At 41.6% G+C, this 16583-nt stretch overlaps 1 protein-coding gene across 3 annotated transcripts in view; it reads left to right on the top strand.

Moving 5' to 3' along the window:
* Window positions 1-16583, top strand: part of MDFIC (MyoD family inhibitor domain containing) — an 87420-nt gene that overhangs the window by 10997 nt on the left and 59840 nt on the right. For all 3 annotated transcript variants that reach the window (XM_075929460.1, XM_006122532.4, XM_075929455.1), the window contains one exon: window positions 901-1032. In XM_075929460.1, coding sequence (XP_075785575.1) covers window positions 901-1032 — 132 coding nt within the window. The remainder of the gene's footprint in view (window positions 1-900; window positions 1033-16583) is intronic.

Genomic DNA, 16583 nt, shown 5'->3' with positions numbered 1-16583 from the left:
ACTTGAAATCTAAGTACTGTAGTGCAGTATTTTATGAACCATTTTAACATGGGATATAGATTTTAAATTGGTGGTCTATCAATGACTGTTGTGTTGTGAATAAAATAATTGTCTGTAGAAAATACCTATGGAAGATTTTGTTTAATTTTCATGTTCCAAAAATGGTTCTGTTTGTCAGCAGGAAGAAACTTCATTTGGGAAACTACATGTGAACAATTCCATAGTACTTGTAAAGAAGGTTTACAAATCTTTTGGGCAATACCCTAGAGCAAGCTTTCATAGTTTTGGAGCATGTTTAAAATCATTTTGTAAATGTGGTTAGAATTTTATTTTAATTCAACAGTGACTTTTCATATCTTAAAAAAAACCCAAAACAATAACTGAAAATTCTGTTACCATGGGATTTTTGTCTCCATCTGTTTTGGCTACTAGTTAACATAAGTCCTTAGTCATATGTTGAATTTTAGACCTTTGGCACAGTTTCTGTAGTTTTTTGTGAAATTCCCATATAGCAAGTAGTTTGCACACGAGATGCACATCTGCATGGGCAAAAATACTGGATTTTGTGTGTCGTTTAGAAGTTTAATGTTGTTTTGGAAGGTAAATAAACTTTGCTAAATTCCAAACAGAGTTTGCCATAAACTATCTTTTAAGATGTGTTTGCATGTAAATGCAAGCCCAATGAAAGACTTTCATTAAAGAACTATTCAGATTAGATTAGCAAAAATGATGGGAAAACTGGTTGAAAATTCCCTTTTATTGTGCATTATTTAAAAGGGAAAAGTAACAATATTTATCACTGTTTTGTAAACTTATATTAATTAATTTAATTAAGATGCTTTTAAAATGTGTTCATAGATCAGTAATTTGAAAATAATTTTTTTTTTTAAATTTATTTAGAAAAATGTGATACAGAGAATACAGCTGCGGAAGAGACAGACTTAACAGCACCTCCCAATAACCAAAGCATACAGTCAGAGATGCAAGACCAGTCTGTCTGGGGAAATAGCACTGATGGTGACCTCATCAGAAGTAAGTACTTCCAGAACAAATTGCTGTTGTTTAGGCTTGCTTTACTAGTGGAGTACTGACTGTTCACTCAGTTAAATGTGTGTCAAATCAATTAAGTTGCGAACATAATGTGTGTCAATAGAATTTCTTCCCTGGAATGATTCCTGTTAGCAAATAAGATGTTTTGATGACTTAAGTGTCTCCGTATAATTGTATGTTAAAAAACTCTTTTACCTTTTAAAAAATACAATATTATATGATATACACTTTGCCTATAAGTTCATAACAAGATGCGTTTATGTAGCAGACAAACTAGTTGTAGTGTTCAATTTTACTAGGTAGTTTCATCTCGGGTTTATTAAGTTGCGTTGTTTAAGTGGCAGAGTAAACTAGGTTCAGAGCAGCTTTTGTAAAGCTAGAGTTTCTGTTCAGATTCATTGAGTAATATCATTCTACAAGTGTATAATAATGTTAAGTCCTAAAGTAGCACACTTTCAGAAAGATCTTGCATCACGAAATGAAGGCTCGACAGTCACAGAACTAAAAGAATGTTGTAAAACATACCGTAAAGCATGATTGGTGAGGGGCTAAATTAATATTGGGTATCTTTTACAAGCTGTACCCCAAAATACAATTTATTTTAAATAAAGAGCAGAAGGTTAGTTTCTTTTTTCAGTAAAAAAAAAAAAAAAAAAGAAATAAATGCCCTGCTCAATGTATTATCAACAGTTTTTGCACATGCTTGAAGATAAAAGGTTTTGCTGTTAACTGCCCTTGCTAATACTGTAACATTCTGTGAATATAGCGCTTTTGAAAGTTAAGGAAGTGGTAGCCTGGGAAATATCTCTAATTATAAGATGCATTCATAAACTGAATAATCAAGGTGCAAAATGCTGGTTCAGATTTCAACCTTGAGCAATGTGGACTGACCATCCACTTAAAGGTCAGAGTTGTGTCACACTCTGCATGTACTGGGCCCACATGTTCAGTGGAATTTCACTAGGATAAATTTGTTGCACTCCAGTCCTCAGAACTCTCCACAGCTAAACATTTCTTTTTCCTTGGCTGTGTCTAGACCAGCCAGTTTTTCCGGAAAATCAGCCACTTTTCCAGAAAAACTTGCCAGCTGTCTACACTGGCCGCTTGAATTTCCGCAAAAGCACTGACTTCCTACGTAAGAAATCCGTGCTTCTTGCGGAAATACTATTCTGCTCCCGTTCGGGCAAAAGTCCCTTTTGCACAAAGCTTTTGCGCAAAAAGGCCAGTGTAGACAGCTCAGATTTGTTTTCCGCAAAAAAGCCCTGATCGCGAAAATGGTGATTGGGGCTTTTTTGCGGAAAAGCGCATCTAGGACGCTTTTCCGGAAAAAGTGTTTTTGAGGAAAAGCATCTGTGCCAATCTAGACGCTCTGTTCCGAAAATGCTATTAACGGAAAACTTTTTCGTTAAAAGCATTTCCGGAAAATCATGCCAATCTAGACGCAGCCCTTGTGTTTTCCCTTCTCCTCCCTGTCTGTGAGCAGTAGAATAAACATCTCTCTTAAAAGCTCAATTTCTTCCTTTTTTAGATAATACTTTTGGAGTTTTGTCCTTTCTTGGATGTACTGTATTACTGATTAGCTGTTTTAGGAAAGCTTAAATTTCCATACCGGTGAATCCATACATTTTTAATAGTTTGGTGTAACAGTTGTTTGTGTGGTGACCTAAATGTATATTGAGCAGTTTTGTAGGAGAGCTGTGTTACACAATCATTCAAAATACAGTACGGAGTATTAAGATGTCTGATTAATTGTACAGAGGCACAGTTTCAGCTGTACTCCTGTCATGCAGACATTTGCTACAGCAGTGAAAGAGGTTTTTCTATTACTATAGGACAGGGTGGGATGGATCCAGTTTGCCAGGTTAGCCTCTGGAGGACTGGTGCCACTATGTTTATCTGTGCCTTCACAGGTATAGGTGATTGCGGCTCCCATTGGCTGCGGATCACCATTCCTGGCGAATGGGAACTGTAGTATGCGGTGTCCCAGTTGCTTCCTGAAGCTCCCATTGGCTAGGAACAGGTATCCGTGGCCAACAGGAGTTGCAATCGCCTGTACCTGTGGAGACACAGGTAAATACATTGACACTAGCCCTCCAGGGGCTAACCCTGGTAAATCACCACCATTTTATTACCCACCCAATTCCTTCTCCTTTCCTAGAGAGGCAGTAGCTGGGTATATGGAAGAAATCTTCTGTGGACCTAGCGATGTCTATATTGGGGCTTAGGTCGTCACAAGGATATCTTTCAAGGTGTGAATTTTTCACAACCTTGAGTGTTGTAGCTAGGTTAACATAAGTTTAGGTGTAGGCCAGGCCTTGGAAAAAGCAGGGAAGATGGTAGCCATAAGTGCAGGGAAAAAGCCCTTGTAGAAAAAGCTTATGTTTAAAGGTTTTGGAAAGGGAGAGACTGATGTTCTAAATGTAGATATGGTGGGCAAGAAGATGCAGAGCTGAGAATGAAAAAAGAGATGTAGTGAAGGAAATGAGGTGTAGTGAAGGAAATGAGGATAGAATTGTTTGCAGAAGGAGGAGATATGGAGTGCCTTGTCAGGTAAAGGTTTGAATGTTATGTGGGATTAGGAATAAAGTTGGGGAGGAAGACTTTGAGCTCTGGGAAAGTAAAATTACTTGTTAGCAGTATTTTAGATGGACTGAACTGCAGTGGAGAGAGAATAGCATAGCAGACATTTGCAGTAGTCAGGATAGGAAAACTAGTGCATGGACAACTGGATTAGACAGAAGGATGTTATTTTTTCTAAATATTGCATTGGAAGAAACAGCAGGAATTGGGGAAAGGTGTGGAAGTAAAGAGGGGATAAAATGACAACATGGCTGAAAGCCTGAGTTATGGGAGGGATCATCTCATCATTGTGCAGAATGGAGAAGGATAAACATCTAATAATTATTTTGGTGGGATTTTCAAAAGGGCTTGGCATTGGCCTATTTGTCCCCTCTGAAATCAGCATCAGTTTTATGACTGACTTCAGTGATAGCCGTATCAGGGCAATGCTGAGTGCCTGCAAAGCTCCTATCCTTTATATTTGAGCTTTGTATAGCAGTAAAGTGGTGTCTTATGATGAGGCATGTGTGAGTAACTGCTGTGAGATAATTAATACTTGTTTTTTATTTCACCATTTTTTTTACTTCATTTTCTTAATGCTGAGTGAAGTGATCCTCCAAGAAAAATTAGTAACCATCATGATACTAAAGCAACTTTTTTCCACTGTTTATCAGTTGTGAGCATGAGGAGAGGCATAGCTTTAACATCACATTAACAGTATTTGGCTCAATTACATACTGTAAGTGTTATCTGTAAAAGTTTTATGCTTTGGTCTTGATAATTCAGTCTTGAATAACAGAACAACTTGTGTGTCTAAAACATTGTTTATCCTCTTAAGTACTTCAGCTAAGCATGACAATGACTCATTCAAGCATACTATATTAGTCAAGTAAATTCAAGGAATAGTGTGTATAAAAGCAAGTCATAGACTAGAAATAAACAGTTTTTGTTTTTTTTGTTTTGTTTTTTGCCATATGGATATATTTTAAGTAAGAAAATGTATGTACTGGTGCCTAGTCAAATAATTAGTTCTCTGTGTTTAATTTTAAGCAAAAGACACATTGTAGTTTTTGTTCAAGAGTGTTGCCATCTATTTATCACTGTCCTAATGATTCAGTTTCTCTTTTTCCATATGGATTGTTTTGTCCGCCCACACAGTTGATACATGGCTCCTTTTGTAATAAGAACCTTTTAGTTTTCATATTATAAATGTTTCCATTTGTTAATTTTCCAGGTTTTGCTTCTTTACAGATGTTTGTTATCCTGCTGTGTATGTAACTAAATTCATAAGTCAGTTTTACTGGTCCACATACAATACAGTTGATTAGAATTTTAGAGACTCTGTGTAATGAGTTCACTCTTCTTATCATTGATCATATATATTTGTAAATTAACTTTACCAGTCAAAACTAATACATTGAAATATTTCATCCACTCTCTGCCTCAGACAAATCCCTTCACTCTACCCCTTAGCTTGCAGCCCATTCCCCAAACCAGCTGCCTAACTGTTTTGCTGCAGCTCTGTATTTGAACTCCCACCCTTCCCTCTGTAAAAACTTTCTCATCCCCAGTCCCATCCTCAAGTCCACATCTCAGAAACCAGTCATGAACGCAGTCATGCTACCCCAACTAGTGGCATACCTTTCTCCCAGTTGATGAGCATTCAGGTCATAGTTTAGGCATGCTTACAAGGTAGGGAATTGTATTGTGGAAATCAGTGATTTTCTTAAAAGGACTTGGATGTCATGATGGATAATCAGATGAACATGAGTTCCCACTGCACTGCCGAGGCCAAAAGTGCTAATGCAGTTCTTGGATTAGTGAACAGGAGAATATTAGGAAGGAGTTGGCAGATTATATTACATCTGAATTTGGCATTACTAGAATATTGTGTCCGGTTTGGGTGTCCACCCAAGAATGTTATGTTAAGAGTTCACAGGAGAGCTATGAGAGAGATTGAAGGGTGAGAAACACCAAGGGCTCAATCTACTTACCTTAATCAAGAAAATGTTAACTGTGACATCATCAGAGTTAATAAATAACTATGTGGGGAACAAATTTCATAATAAAGGAGGTATTGAATGAAAAGTTATAACAAGATCCAATGTATGAAAATTGAAATTAGATAATACATTCACACTAAAAGAAAGTAGAGATGTAAAATCCTGTTTAATTGGTCAGTCAGTTAAATGTGATAGTTGACAGATACAGGAGAGACGGGGGAGGGAGGGTTTGGAGCCGTCCCCCCCCTCCCACAGCTGGAGAAGCTCCTGCCTGTGATTGTGCCCATGCCTGCTGCAGACAGAGGCTGCTCTGAATGGTTTGGAGAGCCCCTGCCTGTGGTAGATAGGGAGCTGCTCCAGCCCCCACTGGTTAACTGGAACCGGTAAACCTTTCAGATCTCCTAGAAGAAAGGCATACATTTTTAACAGAGTAAGTAATTAACCACAGGAACAACATTTCAAAGGTTGTAGTGCATTCTCTACTATGGGAAATTTTTAAATCGGGCTTGGATGATTTCCTAAAAGATGTGCTGTAGTTTAAACATGAATTAAGTCAGTGAAGTTTTATGGCCTGTGTTATACAGGAGGTCAGACTAGATGATCACGGGGGTTCCTTCTGGCCATATAATCTATGAACACTTTTATATGTGAAGTTAGCTATCTAACACTGCAGTGTTTTAAAATGCATTTTGTAACATAATTTTCTCTGGCTTTTTTTTTTCCACTTTCATTCTCGTTGGAAGTGAATAATACAAATTCATCTAATTGGTAATCATTGGAGCAAATGAATGATGGTGTGAATTTAATTGCCTGGAGGAAGCAAGGAGCCCAACCTTATTTGTTCATTTTGCATTTCATGCTGCCAACAGTGTGTTGGGCCCTGCCCATGTGTGCAGGAGGGTAAGGTAAGGTGTCTGCTCCGAAGAGCTTGCAGTCTATAATGACCAACATTCTAACAGTAGTGGGAAAGAAAGTAGGGATGTTAAGAACTGTGTAATTTGTTAATCAAGTAGTCGACAAAATTTTCGATTAATTGATAAGGGTTAGCACTGCAAGCATTCAGTCCCTTTGTGCACCGGGTCCTGGGAGCTACCCCCACTGAGGCTTGGCAGTAAAAGTCTTTTAGGAGCCTTGCTGCCTGCCCGCAGCAGGGTAGCTGTTGGGACCAGGTGCAAACTGAGACTGAGCCAGGCTGCCTGCCTGTCTGGCTCCTAAAAGATTTTTACTGCAGAGCTGCAGTGGGGTAGCTCCCAGACCTGGTGTGAGATGGGACTGGGTCAGGCTGCTGGCCAGCCCTCTAAAACATTTACTCTGGGGGGGGGGGGAGAGGGGGGCAGAAGGGAAGAATGTGTGTAGTTGATAGCATTAACCAATAGGCTTTTGTTTATTGGTTAATCAACTACACTATTAAAGGAAAACATGCAAGCATGAATGGTCCAGAAGAGAGTATCATCCCATCATATCTGTTGTGAGTGCATTTGTTGCACTCCCATGTTGTATTTTCACAAGTGAATTCTATGTTTATGGTGCCAGTTAGGTAGTCAGTCACTCAGTAGTTACTATTTGTGTCAGCAACACATTGCAGTCCTAAAACTAGGCTTGCAAATTTTGCAAGTGGAAGCTACTCATTCAAAGGAAAGCTGGATATCTGAAAACCTGTCCCATTACTTACAAACAGAGGCATTGGGTCACTCTAGTCACTTAAGATACATTTATTGAGAGATACAAGACCTGCAGTTAGTCTGGGGTCAGCTGTCTTGGGCTCATAGGACTCAGGTTTTGGGTCTCAAAACTAAAGAAGCCTGAGCCCAAATGTCTACACAGCGATTTCCTTTTTCCCTTTTTCCCCCTCTCTACTCCTCCCCCTTTTTTTGTCATATCAGCTTGAGCCACCTGGCATAGATCCAGCAGCAGCTGTGGCAGCAGTGAATTTTATCCCTGTGTAGACATACCCGCAAATCTCTGGATGACAAGGCTTTCAGAAAAATAAATTGGGTATGACTTCCCACAATTGGTATTTACAAGTTTCACCTACTTTCCTAACTGTTGTCTTTCTTTTCAGGTATTTTTGAAAGGCTTTTGTTAAAGTTTATCAGCTGTTTTTAGTAATGCAGTTACTATAGATTTCACAACTGAAATACAGTTTATTTCTGGCCCTATAGGTTTTTTTTCTTTTACCTGTGAATAGTGTGATTAAGTGCCAAAACTCTAATTCTCTTTGAATGTTCATTGTTCAAGGAAGTGGGTCTAAACATCTTAAACCAAGAGAGAGCAGTGAAGAAAGTTTGTTCAAATTCTGCTCATGCTTTTACTCCCCATGAATTAGGTTTCATGAGGTGTAAAGCACCGTAATTTAGCCCTGTAAGTCAAAACATAGTTCTTCTAGTATAATTAGCTAGGCAGGTAAGCAGAATGTTGGAACCTACCCCTCAGAACCTGGATGAACCATTGTCTTGTTCTGAGTCAAGCCAAGGACTCTATTACGGAACTGCAACCCTCTTATACTAAGTGCTTGGATTTGAGCTGCTTCCCTGGACTTGATCCTTAAGATGGTTATTTCTTGTAATCAACCTACTCCAGCCTTGAATTTAGTAACTCTCTGGCTCATGGTGTAGAGTAGGGATGTTAAAATGTGTTTATTTGTGTAAACACGCATCAGCTGAAATATCAGAGGTGGGTCGGAGGCAGCTCCTGCCTGATCTCTCTCCCCTGAGCTGCTGACTCTGAATAAGACACAGCAGGGCCAGGGAGTGGGGGAGGTGGCTCTGCAGGAGCCAGTGTTCAGGGGAGAGCTGGCTTTTAAACCAGCTCCCTGTGAGCACCACTGATGCTTCTGTGGGAGGCAGCCAGGGGGTGTAGGGCTGGTATCTCCCCACATGCACTGGCTCCCACCTCCGTCCTCTCCCCCCTGCCTCTGATAAAGAGGGAGGGGGAGACTGTGTGTAACTAGAAACTATTGTAACCCTTTTCCCTCCCTTCCTCCCCCCCCCCCCCCCGAGAATAACCCTCTACCTACTTATTTCAGGATTCTATGGGCATTCAGGATATTATTCCTCTAATAAAGATATTCTAAAGCTATCAAGTTTGCCTTTTTTCCCTAGTTATGTGCTTACATACTAGCTAATAGCTTATTTCCCCTCATGAGAGTACAGTTAGGTATCCTTTATGGATCCTGTTTCTGCTACAAATCATACTTGGAAGGGGTACCTAATAGAACATGAGAGTTCTGGAAACAGATGACGCTACCCAGACATGCAGAAAATAGGCTGGGCCAGCCAGGAAAAAAAGAAACATTCACAACCACTCATATGCCCATTCATGTACACCCCATAACTGTATATACTCACCCCATTAATCCTGTTCTGACCTTGCTTGTTGCAGTGGACTCACAACTTTCAAAGTCTCTGCATGTTTTTTCCCCCCTGTTAAGTTGGAAAATAAAGAAGGTGCTTAAGTTTAACTGTATTTGCTTTAACTAGCATCTGAGGAAAAGGTTATAATTAGGGTCCTACAAATTCACAGTCCATTTTGGTCAATTTCACAGTCATAGGATTTCAAAAAATAATAAATGTTATGATTTCAGCTATTTACATCTGAAATTTCAATGTGCTTGTAATTTTAGGGGTCCTGCCCAGTGTTCCCTATAAGCTGAGTGCTTATGTGGCCACTCAGAAGAGATTCAGTTGTTGCCAGCTGATTAACAGAGCACCCACAACTAGGTTCTTTGTTTCTACTGTGCACATGAAAAAATGTTTTTGCACGTGAATGGACAACAATAGAGGGAACATTGGTCTTGACTCATAGACCAGTTTGGGGGTTGCAAGGTCATTGTAGAGGGAAGGCTGCAGTACTGTTACCTTTACTTGGAGCTGCTGCTGGTGATGGCCTTCTCTTCAGAGCTCGGCAGCTGGAGAGTGGTGGCTGCTGGCTGGTAGCCCACCGTAGAAGAAAGAGCCACTGTCAGCAGCAGCACAGGAGTAAGGAAGGAATGGTATGGTATTGACACCCTTATGTCTGCACTGCTGGCAGAGCACTCTCTTTAGGGCTGGCTGGGTGTTTAGCTAACAGTCATGGCTTTTCAGTTTCCCAGATTTTAAAGTAGTGTAGAAGTAAGGGGAATAATAGTGTAGAAGTAAGGTGAATAATAGTGTAACTCAGCCCCCAAATAATTTTGCAGCACCCCTCCTTTCTGCAACTGCCTGTGACAACCCTCTCCCTGAAGGCAGGGTAGTCTAGTGATTAGGTGCCAGAGTTAGCTGGCAGAAAAGTGGTGCAGACCCCTGCGGCAGGTGCCCTAGCCTAGAAACTCCAGCCCACTATATGTATGTCAAACATGCATCAGCTGAAATTATCAGAGACAGGGGCAATCAGCTGGGTGGGAGACAGTATGTGTTTGGGTACATAGTTCTTGTGTTTGGGCATGGCCCCAAGAGTCCAGTCCTTAGCTAGGGTTTTAACAGTCCGTCCCCCCGACCCGAGGCGGGGTTGGAGGCTTACGTGCTAGTGTCGCTGGCCAAGTGGTCAGGCTTTAGTTCCTGTCCTGCAGGCAGCAGAACCACACTCTCGTCTCCTTGCTGGTCAGCCCCTAATTGAGCCAAGCTCCTGCCTCCAGGTCTGGCATTCGCTACAGGTAAAATAGGGCATAGCGATCTGGGCCAAAAGACTTTGTTTTGCCCCTGAAATGCCAGTCTCTTCTCTGCCTCACACTGCCTTCTGGGTCAAGACCCCCAATTTGAGAAATGCTGGTCTCCCATGTGAAATCTGTATAGTATAAGGTAAAAGCACAGAAGAGACCAGATTTCACCATCTGTGCCATGTTTTTCACAGCCCTGAATTTCAGTAGAGTCTGAGCTATAATGCAACAGTGCGGCTTGTAGCAGCGCTTCTCTTGCCCAGTTGGAGGCATTTTTTCACCAGTCCCAAACTACTCAAATATTCAAACTATACTGACACACAAAAAATCTTTGTTCTAGTAAAAAACAATGTTGAAAATGGTAAAGTAGGTAAACCGTAGAGACTCAAGTCTTACGAGAAGTGAAAATAAATAATTAATGTTTGTTTTATGTAGGAAAAATGTGTGTGTGTGTATGTGTTGAAATTTCAGTGATGTGACTGTTTATTTGTGAGGATTTAATCTTTCTGGTTCTCAAGGAGCACCTTAGCTTTGTGATATTTAAGAAAACAAAAAACACCTCCCATAGATTCAAATTGTCATGAATAATTGATTAATAATAATCCAATTCTCAAAATTAAATAGCCTAAAATACGCCCATGTTTTACAGATGGAAAGGTCATTGCCATCCATCATTTCTCTGCTTCAATTGCCTCTTTCTCTTCTACTAAACAGCCTCCTGCATACGTGTTCTTCTCTTTTCTCTTCTTCCCATCTCTTTGGGAATAAGTGTACATTGTGGTGCCCAGTATCTTAATTAAAGAAATGGAGGTAAGGAAGGTGTATGATTATGTTACTCTAAGGGTACGTCTACACTACAACGTTAATTCAAACTAACTTAGTTCGAATTAGTTAATTCGAACTAAGCTAATTCGAGCTAACGGATCTAGACTAAAAAACTAGTTCGAATTAGCATTTTGCTAATTCGAACTAGTATGTCCACATTAAGTGGACCCTGAACTGGGCTTAAGGATGGCCGGAAGCAGTGCCGGCAGGGCATCAGAGGAGGACTTAGAGCGTGGAGATGCTGTCTCAGGCTAGCCGAGGGCTGTGCTTAAAGGGTCCCGACCCCCACCCCGGACAGACAGTTCTCAGGGGTGTCCCGCTTGCAAAGCAGTCCTGGCTTGGAGTGCCCGGAGTACCCACACTGGGCACATCACAGCACTCGGCCATCAGCCCGGCTGCACTTGCCGCAGGCTGCCATCTGGGGAGGGGGGCAATTGGGGGGCTGCAGGAGAGGTTCCACCCCAAAAGCCTGCAGAGCCAGCCCAGTCCTCCCCATCTGGGGCGTGTACCCCATTCCTCCCTCACCTCCTTCCACTTACCCTTCCCTAGCCCCTTTTCTTGATGTACAAAGTAAAGGACAATTGTGTTTAAAAATGGAATCTGTCTTTATTGAACAAAACTGGGGGAGACTGGGAAAAGGAGGTGGGAGAGGGGAAGAGAGAGGCTGGGAGAGGGGAAGGCAACTAAAATGATCAGGGGTTGGGAACAGGTCCCATATGAAGAGAGGCTAAAGAGACTGGGACTTTTCATCTTAGAAAAGAGGAGACGGAGGGCGGACAGGATAGAGGTCTCTAAAAGCATGAGTTGGGTGGAGAGGGTGCATACAGAAAAGTTCTTCATTAGTTCCCATAAAGAAGGACTAGAGGACACCAAAGGAATGGAATGGGTAACAGGCTTCAAACTAGTAAGAGAAAGTTGTTCTTCACAAAGCAAAGAGTCAACCTGTGGAACTCCTTGCTGCAGGAGGCTGTGAAGGCTACAACTAGAACAGAGTTTAAAGGGAAGTGAGATCAAGTCATGGAGGTTGGGTCCATGGAGTGCTATTAGCCAGGGGGTAGGAGTGGTGTCCCTGCCCAAGGTTTGTGGAAGGCTGGAGAGGGATGGCACGAGACAAATGGCTTGGTCACTGTCTTTGGTCCATCCCCTCCAGGGTCCCTAGTGTTGGCCGCTGTCGGCAGACAGGCTACTGGGCTAGATGGACCTTTGGTCTGACCCAGGACGGCCATTGTAAGCTCAGGGCTCAGGGTCTGGGGTCTTAGTGGACCACCTTGATTTTCATGCATTCCTGCTCCTGGGTGGCCAGGCTGGCAGCTATCCTGCCTTAGCCGGCCACGTTTCTGTGCCTAGTGCGGAGATCGTGGACAAGGTCCACGATGTCCGCACTAGCCCAGGCGGGTGCCCGCCTCTTGCGGTCCTGGGCAAGCTCCCGGGAGCTGCCAGCCTGGTCCCGGGAAGAGGGGGAGGGCTGGGGGGCATCAGGTGGGTGGCTCGATCCGTGCCAGGTGCAGGGTCTGCTGGCTGGGTGCTGGCAGGCTTGTACCTGGCATGGGCACCGTAGCCAGCCTGTGCCCCTTTAAGAGGTCCGGGGCCGGGAGGGGGGCAGACGAGTTTCCCTGGTGTTGGCCAGAGTGGCCACCAGGGAAAGCTGGGGAGGGCTAGCCTCCCACTAGTTCAAATTAAGGGGCTACACAGCCCTTAATTCGAACTAGTAAGTTCGAACTAGGCTTAATCCTCCTGGAATGAGGATTACCTAGTTCGAACTAATTAAATTTGAACTAACGGAGTGCTAGTGTAGCGCCTATGAAAGTTAGTTCAAACTAACTTTGTAGTGTAGACATACCCTAAGAGATTAATGATCTTCTCTATTACGCAGATTTACATAGATTCTGTTGAAAAGGTCTATTTTGGTACCTATAATTTAGTATTTATGTTTTTTGGTTCTTTATATTATATAATTTACAAGTAGGTGTTTTTGTAACTAACAGTGTAGTATCTGACTGGAGAATGATCCCTTCTGCTTGGTTTCAATCCAAAGATTATTTTTTTCACAGCAATTTTATAGTGCATTAAACAATTTTAAAGTTATGAGAATGAAAAATGTTTTTCTGTTTAAAAAAAATCTTAGTGCTTTGAGTAATTCAGATGTCTCTTCTCAAACTTCAGCATTGACAAGTCCTCTATAAATGCTAGTTTCTTTGTAAGTCTAAAATACTTTACAATTAGATTAGTGGAAATGAATGAAAATAGCATACTGATCTTAAGCAGTAAATCATCTTTAAAGATGTCATTGTACAGTATTCAAAATGGGAATAGATGCAGTGCATGAGCAAAACAGTCCAGCTTTGTTTATTTCTGAGCTCAGACTTTGAAATAACAGCATGTAAAATATGATCTTGAATGATTGATCCCCTTTGAACTGTTTAACACATTTTCAGAGAAAGTATGTCTAGACAATAGGTACAGTAGATGTATCTAGAACAGGGTGGGCAAAATACGGCCCGGGGTCTGTATCCGGCCCGCCAAGCCACAATATCCGGCCTACAGACCACCCTGCTGGGACCCTTAGGCACATGCAGCTGCTGCGTTTAACACAGACCCTGTGTTTCTGTGCTCTGCAGGGAGCAGAGACTTCATGCGATCTCCCTGCCCCCAGCCCAATCCTTAGCTCCTATTTGCCAGAAACAACCAGCCAATAAGAACTGACCTCAGCCATTCTCTCAGCTCTTATTGGCTAGAAACAGCCAGCCAATCGGAGCTGAGAGATTGGCCTGAGAGACTGGAAGTTTGCAAATGACTTTCCCCCACTCTGAAACATGAGAATACCACAATGAGACATGTTCTGACAGTGGAGAAATTCATGTCAGTTGTCCTCTTGCAACGTTAGACACCTATCAGTGAGTTGGGAATCAATTTAGAGTGGGGAAATCTGCAATGGGGGCTGTTGTGACCCAAGTAGCCAAGACATTTCATACCCTTTTGTTACAGAGGGTAGTGATCTCCACAGCAAAGCAGCCTGTAAAATCTTGTTGTACTGGTTCAGAAATGCCATGAAGTCATAATCATTTGGGTAGAGCTTGGGTAGAACTTCCTGGATCAGTGCTTTCTTCACATTGGTATTCACATGTAGACCATGGGGATTTAAAGAACTTGCAGTGAGACTCTCCATTTGAAGAGTCTTGGAAGGTTCCTCTGGTCTGGTATCACAGTGGAGAATAAACCAAAAAGGCGAGGATCCAGGATGCATCCTTGCTTCACCCTATTTGTGATTGGAAATGGGTTTGTTAGTCACCATCAGCACTAATTCTTCTAAACATGGCTTTGTGGAATTGGCAAATAATGTTAATAAATTTTATCTAGAGATCCACATTTAGAGAGCAGTTTCCAGAGGGCAGTGTAGTTGACCATGCTGAAAGCTTTGGTTAAATCAAGATACAAAATATGCAAAGGTCGATGCTGTTTGTGACTTTTTTCCTGTAATTGTCAGATTATGCAAAACATGTCAACAGTACTGAGCGGGAAAGTTTCACTATTATTCAGATAGAACTTTATCAAGAGTTTGGTTCAGGAACTAGTTAAAGAGGATCCAGGCAAAAATCCTTCTGGCTGTGGAGACCCAGGAGATGCCATGGTGGTTACCACAGTTGTTTTTTAAATCTTTGCCATATTTATAAAAGCAATGTTAGAATTTTTCAGTTGTCATGGTATGATTTCTTGAAGCTAAACTTGTGAGAATAATTCAAAAAGCTTGTCAATGTGCAGATTTCTTCCATATTTGAAAACTTAAGCTGGAAAGTCATTAGGACATAGGAATTGCTATTTATCATTGTTTGAATAGCCGTCAGTACCTCAGCTTATGGGCATGGTTTGACAAATACATTAGATATAGGTAGTTTGTTAACATTCTAAGATAGTAAATAAACAAGTAATTTATTAAAGTGTTCTCACTTCTTTTGGTAAATAGTAGAGTGGTCCATGATAAGAAATTCACTATCCACACTTAGGGTGTGTCTAGACTACATGCCTCCTTCGACGGAGGCATGTAGATTAGCCAGATCGGAAGAGGGAAATGAAGCCTCGATTAAAATAATCGCGGCTTCATTTAAATTTAAATGGCTGCCCCGATCTGCCGATCAGCTGTTTGTCGGCAGATCGGGGGAGTCTGGACGCGATGCGCCGACAAAGAAGCCTTTCTTCATCGGCACAGGTAAACCTGGTTTCACGAGGCTTACCTGTGCTGATGAAGAAAGGCTTCTTTGTCGGCGCATCGCGTCCAGACTCCCCCGATCTGCCGACAAACAGCTGATCGGCAGATCGGGGCAGCCATTTAAATTTAAATGAAGCCGCGATTATTTTAATCGCGGCTTCATTTCCCTCTTCCGATCTGGCTAATCTACATGCCTCCGTCGAAGGAGGCATGTAGTCTAGACACACCCTTAGATTTAATAGAGGAAAAAGCTTTTGTGGGTAAAATCCACTTCATCAGATAAATTGGAGTGGAGTTTAGAGGCCTGGATATCTATGGGGACGGCAAAAGAAAGAGAGTACTTGTGTGAATGAGGCTAATCAAGTCTGAGTGGAAGTGGCTTATTCACATCATTTGATGTGGAGATGGGAATATCAAAAGAGGGAAAATTGCCTTTGTAGTGTGTTAACCAGTTAAAATTCTTATTCAGTTCTAAACTGATAGTACTGAATTTGCAAATGAACTGCAATCCCACTTCAGATGATCTGGCATTCATTTGCAAATTCAAAACTATCAATTTAGGATTGAGTAAGGTTTTTAATTGGTTAGCGCACTACAAAGGCAATTTTCCCTCTTTTTTATATTCGTATCTCCACATCAAATACTATGAATGAGCCACTTCCACTGTGACCTTCTTTCCTTTAGAGGCCTGGATAGCTATAAAGACAACAAACTCCACTCCAATTCATCTGATGAAGTGGATTTTACCCACAAAAGTTTCTGCCCTAATAAATCTATAGTCTCAGGGTGCCGCAGGACTCCTTAGTGCTTTTGCAAATACAGATTAACACGGCTACCTCTCTGAGACTTTTCACCATCAACACTTGTTAAAGGTATCAGGGCAGATTGAATAGAGTTTTGATAACAAGCTCCCATGGCAAGTCAATGAAAGTTTCTGTGAATCTATGTATTCTAACTATCCAGAGGAAAGAAGGTCTCTGAACACCGTTTATTTTATATTCTAGTAATGTCCACAGTGTCTAGAGCTTGTAGTCTATGAACAGTTGATGTCCGCTCCTCTTTCAGGAAAGTCAGCTCCTCTTTGTGCCTTTGAAAGTGTTCCCTCCTTGTGTACTGGGACAGAAATGAGCTTGACCCAAAACATTTGCTTTTCAAAAACCTTGAATATTGAGCAGCCTTGATCAGGTGCAACTTTTTGTGACTCAGGTTCATTGTAATATTTATTTTTCCAATCTCAGGTGTTCAAAAGTTAGGATCCCAAAAGCATGATTGGCTTGAAAATCATGAAACTTTTTAAAAATACATTTGG

The sequence above is a fragment of the Pelodiscus sinensis genome, chromosome 1 (assembly GCF_049634645.1).
Source record: "Pelodiscus sinensis isolate JC-2024 chromosome 1, ASM4963464v1, whole genome shotgun sequence".
Classification (NCBI taxonomy): Eukaryota; Metazoa; Chordata; order Testudines; family Trionychidae; genus Pelodiscus; species Pelodiscus sinensis.
Note: the sequence above shows the minus strand (reverse complement) of the source record. Positions and strands in the feature narration are given on the sequence as shown.